Source organism: Gopherus evgoodei, chromosome 12 (assembly GCF_007399415.2).
Source record: "Gopherus evgoodei ecotype Sinaloan lineage chromosome 12, rGopEvg1_v1.p, whole genome shotgun sequence".
NCBI classification, from domain to species: Eukaryota; Metazoa; Chordata; order Testudines; family Testudinidae; genus Gopherus; species Gopherus evgoodei.
The window spans coordinates 21145708-21153016 of record NC_044333.1 but is presented as its reverse complement, the minus strand read 5'-3'; the positions used below and the strand labels follow the sequence as shown (position 1 = coordinate 21153016).

The following is a 7309-nucleotide window of genomic DNA, read 5'->3' as shown; positions in this document are numbered from 1 at the left end:
AAGAGAAAACAGTTTACACAAAGCAAGTGTGTAAAATTTAAATCATAAAATATTGTCTTTACATCACCAAATGGTGATTATACTGTAAAAGCCTTAAATCTTTTAGTCTTCTTACAAGCACTATAATATGTATGGAAGCCAAATCACAGAATTTAAAAACAAGTTGTAAACAAGATTTAATTCATTTTCTGTATGGTAAATTCCTCCATATAACCCTGTCCGTGAAACATGTCATAGAGACAACTTTTAACATCAGGAATTGGGATTTATACATGTTTCACAGTTTGATTTGCCTGAAAATATGTAAATTGAGACATTTATTATACACACTAAACCAACACAATTAAAGTTATATTAAGTCAAGCAATAATTGGGAAAAGGACTTTATTTTGAAAAACAAATTGATGCAAATCATCACAAATATTAGTTTACTATAAAAAAAGACCAAAAATGTTAAACACTATATTTTCAAGAAATGAAATATTGACAATCTGAGGATTTTGGGAGACCATCCAGTACATAAAACAGATGTAACTTAAATGTTTCTTGTAACTCATACTTCTGTATAAAGAAATACTTTAGAAGATGTAGAATTCCATATGTTCTTGTTTTTTAACTTGATTTTCAGTTTATGAACGAAGCCCCAATATCTTTGAATTTCCTTAAAATCATAGGTCAATAGTTCCTTTTGCTTTGAACTTCTTTGCAGAACGCTCACTTGCTCTTAGCTGGAACTTGCTACCATAGATGTGGGAAATAAAGCCATCAAGCTCCAGGCTAAATACATTGTTAAGCTTGGGAATAACTGAAAAGTTGAAGAATAAAACAAAAAACAAAACAAAACAAAAACACACCATCAGTAATGTACCAGTGTAAATCTCTGTCCTTCAAGGTTCTGGTACTTTGGCATGACTAAGTTTTCAAAGGCCCTTCTTCTTTTTCAAGAATTCCAATGTTTAAAAGCATCCAATGTCTTGAAACATCCTATTAGTATGTCGCAAAGAGCATCAAAAGTGACAATCAGATCAACATGAACAATCTGCTTCTGATATATCTTTTGCTATTTTCATGAAGCCTATCTGTTCAGGGCTGTTCTGCTCTGGTGAGAATTCTGTTCAACAAGAACATGGCTGCATGATTTTTATTACTAAGTATTATTCAGCCTACATTGCCACTTGGGCTTACAAAGAAAGTATCAGATAAATAATATGCAAAAGTAATATTTCTGACTACTCAAAATGTGAAGGTACAGAAAACTGTACTACATACCTTTTAATTTATCTTCTTTAGTGATAATTTTGAAAATATGCTTCATTTCCTGTAGAATAATTCCTGTGATCCCAACATAAGAGGGACATTTTGATTTAGTTACTAAAAAAACAAAAAAACAACCAAAACAAAAACAAAACAAAAACGGATGCATCAGTGGAAGAATTTGCAAATGAAAATGACACATACTATAGCTTCATAATTTTAAAAGATAGCTTGTAGTAATTCAGAATATACCTAAATATACCTAATGCTACTATGAAGTCAAATTAATACTAGTAGCAATCACATAGCTGTTGGTGGCTCTGCATATTAACAATGAATTCTAACAAAGGAGGGTTTCCACAAGTACTTAAATGAAGTATTTGGGGGTGAGTCTGGGAAGCGGAGTAGGTCAAATAATAATTTGGTCTCAACATGTGACCTCAAAGTAGGTAATATTAGAGAGTATACAAGTACTAAGACTACAGAAATAGAAGTTAAATATGTGTTTGTGGCAGAAGTTAAGGGAAAGGAACATGTAGGTTTAGAAACAGAGTGTAAGGTGATTGTGACCCTATAGGGCTTTGAAAGAAGCCTTTAGAAAAAAAAAGGAAAAAAGTAATACCTGTAACAATAGCTCCATGGAGATCAGCTTTTAGCAATTTGGTCTGAATCATCTGTGGTTGTCTTAAAAAAAAACAACAACAACAATTTAAAAAAAAAAAATCTATATTTACAATAAATCTTGTCTGTGGTGTTAAAAGTCAGTACACTTTTGTATTTATAAAAATATAGAAATACATGCTTGTTTAAAAACATTATGCAAAATAATCTTTCAAAGACTATTATTATATTACCATAAGTATAAACAATCTAGATTCTACATGTTTTTAAATAAACTGAACTTACGCATCTGGTCTGAGCCCATTACACAGATCCCTGATGTATTGTTTCCAGAGTTCATGTAATGGTAGAAATAACTCATATCTACAATAGTCAGCAAGAGACAAAAAAAGATTATACAGTATCTTTTCAGAAGGTTGTATGATACAACATGATAGCTTAACTACTAACCAATCTATAATTTACATACAAAGTTAGAACTTGTTTCTTTGAGTATCTCATGAAGTCATTAGCTATACAATACAACAGTCCAAGCTGTAAGATTACTTACTCTAAAAAGAGATTTCTAATGTACATCACAAAGATTTTGCATTTTATGTCCTGAGAAACTCCTACTCTTGTATTCTCTGTCTACTTCATTTCCCAACTATGGTTGCAAAGAGGATGCTTTTTAATAAAAACATTTCATGCACTGTGAGATACTAAGTCTGGTCACTATCACAGATCTGTGGCTCCGTACAGTAATTTACAAAACACAAAAAGAAGGCAATGTCAGTGATATTCATAATATGCAGTAGACATCTATCAAATAAAAAATAAAGAACTGTCCTCGCATGGCCAAATGTCATAAGCAGCACAGACCTGATCTAACTCAACAAAATATTAAGAGTACTAATTAATAATTGTTAGCACCAATACATACATATTGCTGCATGTACAAGCTTTCAAAAACTTTTCAATTTTTACTAATAACTCACAAAAAGAAAGCTTTTTAAGTTCTTACTTTTGTTGTTCTGGTTTAACTTCAAAGAGCCGCATTTCTCTCCTCTGCTTGGCAGAAAATCCTTTTGTTTTCTTCCTTTTTTCCTTTGTCCTTCTTCTCAGACTATGCTCAAGAACTACCGCTTTTCGGGTTAGCATATCCTGGATGGCTTCATCTTTCAGTCGTGGCATACTACGCTTCAGAAAAGCACTTACAAAAGCTTCAGCTTCTTGTGATCCTTGAGGCTCCAAAATAAAAGTTGTTAAAGTTAAGAATATCACTGACTAGTAGTCTCATCAGTGGTTGGTACCACTGATATTAAATACATGCTAATGTATCATGAAAAAAAACGATAATATTCTAGATACTTAAGTCAATTATATTTTCATGAAACATTTCCACACTGACCCACCAAAGTGCCTCAGAATCCTTAACTGAGGGGACTAACTCGAGTGTTGATGGTAGTTTAGTTTCCATGGCCATTCCATCATCCTTTATCTGAGAAGACTGAATGGGTGCCATATTAGTGCTAACTGGGACTATATTTTGCGACATGGAAGTCTATTCATTAGACATTAGCTATGAGAAGAAAATGATTGCACAGACGCTTGTGTACAACAGATTAGCTTCACTTCTTTAAGTTGATTCAGTTCAAATAAGTAGGGCCCTACCAAATTCACAACCATGAAAAACATGTCACGGACTGTGAAATCTGGTCTTCTGTGTGCTTTTTATCCTATGCTATACAGATTTCACAGGGAAAAACTAAGGGCTCCTGGCCAGCAGCCACCTCTCTCCAGTTGCCCAGCTCTAACGGCAGTGCCACCATCCATCAGCAGTAGTAAGGGTAGCAATACTGCAATCCCCTCTACAATAACCTTGTCGCCTCCCCAAACCCACACACACACAACTCCTTTTTGGGTCAGGGCCCCTACAATTACACCATTGTGAAATTTCGGATTTAAATAGCTGAAATCACGAAATTTACAATTTTTAAAATCCTATGACCATGATATTGACCAAAATGGCCATGAGTTTGGTAAGAACCTACAAGTAAGCCATCTATCAATAAACAGAAAAATCTGACTTTGTTACTGACTTTAATAGATAACTGAAAGCAAAACAGTTCATATGCTACTAAAAATTCTGAGCTCTCCAGTTCCAAACTCACTCTTAAGAGCAAACATTCCCATTTTCATGCAAACTTCCTAACAACTGTAAAAAGAAAAATACAGATAAGACAGCAATTTGTGCAGGAAGAGTGTTGTCCAAGTTTCTCCCCGGAACTCTCCACAGATTGTTAAGAATCTGTTTCAAACAGAAATCATTATTTTCAGAGATATGTAACACAGCTGTTTCAGGCTATATCTGCTTGAAAGTTTCCATGCAAAAATAAAACACCAGCTATTGTTATGAAAAAAGATAAGCCAGTTTAGCCAACATTGCTATGATACATTATTTACATTATGAAGTTTAAGAGGCTCCAAATCTGATTCTTAGAAAACAGGTAGAAGAGACAGTGCCAGTCAAAACATTCAAGCAAAATTATTCAGGACCCCCCTACCAACCCCCAGTATGTATAGAAAAGAAAAAAAATAGGGCCTTGCACCTGTGTTGAGAACCATTGTCTCCAGTTGGGCTCAACACAGGTGCAGGGTCCTGCCTGCATAGATCAAGTTGAAGCACTGAGGCTTTGAGAATGAACAAGTTGTTAAAAAAAAAAAGTGCAAAAATAGTTAAAAAAAATTCTAAATACCATCTTGAGTCACATGCAGTCAGGTTTCTGAGTGTGATTTTAAACTGGCTCATAACTCTAAAATGACCAAAATGTCTTTTGCTAGGCCAAAGTAGAAACAATATTTAGAGCTTGCTGAATGGCACCAGCCAAAATGCCAAGACCAGAATTCAATTCAAACATTATCTTGATTAACCTCCCTGTACGGGATGAAAATTATCGTGACCAAGGTTTTAGATAAAATGGACAATTTGACTAAGAAACAAACAGCATGAACTCACATTACCAGCTACAAAAGAGATGAGGGTTGTATATGCAGAGTCCAGCTCACACAATTCTCTTTATTAGAGCAGCAGTTACAGTAGCTGATACCTGGAGATCCAGCAGCTTTGCAGCCTGCGGCGGTAGCTTACTATAAATCACACCTGGAACACACATTAACACAATTCCCAGTCAGCAGGGGGTCCCCTTTCCCCACACTAGGTTAGCCAGTCTGCTTCCCCGTCTGGGGGGCAACAGCTGACGCTTGCGAGGACGGCGAAGGCCGCCGCCGCCGCCGCCGCCACCTCCCCCGAACGCTGCACAATCCTAGCAGGGCCCGAACGGCGCCGGGGTCTGACCGGGCTGCGACCCGCCCCCAGCCCATGCCCAGGGGCGGCAGAGAGCTCGGGGCCGAGGGTTACGCGCTTGCGAGCGACAGGCGCGGCCCGGGGCGGGCGCCGCGCCCTGAGAAACGCCGCTCGCCCCTCAGCGGGGGCCTGGGAGGCTCTAACCCCTCGCCCCCAACTCAGCGCACTGCACTAAAACACGCGAGAAGTGCCGCGAGGAGCCGGGCGGAGGGGACACCGGCCCACGCCACGGGGCTACAGTAACCGCTCCGTGGGCCAGCACTTACGCTCCATCTTGGTAACTAGGCAGCACTTCCGGCTCCTACCGATGAAATCAAGATGCTGCGTCAAAGCCCGACTTCGACAGGAACGCGCATGCGTAGCAGCTGGGGGTGGGTCTGCACCGCCTGGTGCGCGCGCACAAACATCCGCAAGTAGTTCGGACCCGGCAGCCCAACAGCCTCTCTGGGGGCTTTGTCCCTTCGGCCAACACAAGCCAAGCGCATGCGCCCTTGTAGCTCAACCTAACTCCACCCACATGGAGCGCACGCGCTGCAACCTAGAAACGCTTGTTCGCCGGCCCTTACTGAAGGGAGGGCGCATGCGCATTGATATGCGCTGAACGGGCTTTTGGAGAACGGCGCATGCGCAAGTCCCCTCCCAAAAGGGCCGAGGTGAAGGGAGGAGATGAGGCGGGGACGCTGACTAGTGCTGCCCCTGGTGGCGAGGCGGGGCAGTACAGCCTCGCCCGCCGTCATTCTGCGCCCAGCCAACCCCGATGCTGCTGCAGCCCTGGAGCCGGGGAAGCGCGAGACTGGTGGGCGGAAGCCCTGAGAGGTCAGTTGCCCTGCCCGAGCCGAGCGAGGTGCAGCGCAGCCCCGAGCTCGCAGGACTCCAGCAGCAGCAAGGCTGGATTAACGCAGGGTTTAGGGGCTGCAGCCCAGGGGCTCGCGCTACGGGGGCACCCACAACAGTAAATCCATAATTATGTACAACTCAGTGGTCACCAACCTGTCAATCAACCGGTCGATCCCGGAGCCTCTGCCAGTCGATCCCGCTCTCCGGGCCGCTGAAAGCCCAGGGGCCCAGCAGGGCTCAGGCAGGCTGGCTGCTGTGGCCTCACGCTGCTCCCACTGCTGGCATGTCTCTGCGGCCCCTGGCCGGGCTGGGAGGCAGCACCACACGCTGCCCCCAGCCCTGGCCCCACAGCTGCCATGGGCCGCTTCCTGGCCCGTGGGAGCTGCGTGGGCAGCGCTTGCAGGCGCAGGCAGCACATGGAGACACGCTGTCCCCCCAGGGGCGCATCGAGGCCTGTCAGCAGCCAGCTGGTTCCAGGAGCGGCGGGCTACAGCAGGCAGCAGCCTGTATGAGCCTTGCTGTGCCGCTGGACAGGAGCAACCCAGAGCCTGCACCTTGCACCACCGCCTGCACCCCAACTCCCAGGCCAGAATCCCCTTCTGCACCAAACTCCCTCCCTGACCCCTCACCCTCTACTGCGTTCCAATACTCTGCCCCAGGCTGCAGACCCCTCCTGCACCCAAACTCCCTCCCAGAAAGAACCAATATAACAGCTGTTCTAAGGTAAGAAGTAGGTTATTTTGAATTAACTATATTCTACATGTTTTAAGACTGAAATGTAACCACAGAACGGCTTTGTGTTAATTAAAAGGCAAGTTTATTATAGTGTTAATAGCCTCAATTCCATAATTGTGACAATTTTGTTTTAAATTAGGAAAAAGACTTGTATATAGGGGCCCCACACAATCTAATAGCCCTGGGCCTATAGGAGAATTCATCTGGCCCTGCTGCAGGGGCTTCAAGAACAACTCCCACCAGCAACAGCGTGGCAATACTGTCTGGACAGGAGACAACCCCCAATCTTCGCCAAGACATCCAGTCTCACTCCCACTCCGCCAACACACCATTGGAACCATCCGTACATCCACTGTCACCCAGCCCCTCACCAATACACCCAGTGTCACCCAGCCCTCTGCCAACACATCCACTGTTAGCTAGCCTCTCAATACACTCAGTGTCACCCAGCTCTGTGCCAACACACCCAGTTAGCCAGCCTCTCACCAATACACCCAGTGTCACCAAACCCCACAT

General features: G+C 42.9%; 1 protein-coding gene across 3 annotated transcripts; it reads right to left on the bottom strand.

The window, feature by feature from the left end:
• Nucleotides 1-367: 367 nt before the first annotated feature.
• Nucleotides 368-5758, bottom strand: POP4 (POP4 homolog, ribonuclease P/MRP subunit). Of its 3 annotated transcripts, none has more exons than XM_030581573.1 (8): nucleotides 5647-5758; nucleotides 5488-5605; nucleotides 4965-5017; nucleotides 2879-3102; nucleotides 2161-2238; nucleotides 1877-1938; nucleotides 1270-1332; nucleotides 368-805 (listed from the first exon to the last, which is right to left on the bottom strand). In XM_030581573.1, the coding sequence occupies exons 1-8, from the start codon at nucleotides 5704-5706 to the stop codon at nucleotides 669-671; spliced, it is 795 nt and encodes a 264-aa protein (XP_030437433.1). In that variant the 5' UTR covers nucleotides 5707-5758; the 3' UTR covers nucleotides 368-668. The 3 variants fall into 3 exon arrangements, with proteins under 3 accessions (XP_030437433.1, XP_030437430.1, XP_030437431.1); XM_030581570.1 differs by having other exon boundaries at nucleotides 1270-1371; nucleotides 5647-5750; XM_030581571.1 differs by having other exon boundaries at nucleotides 1270-1371; nucleotides 5527-5605; nucleotides 5647-5750.
• Nucleotides 5759-7309: the final 1551 nt, after the last annotated feature.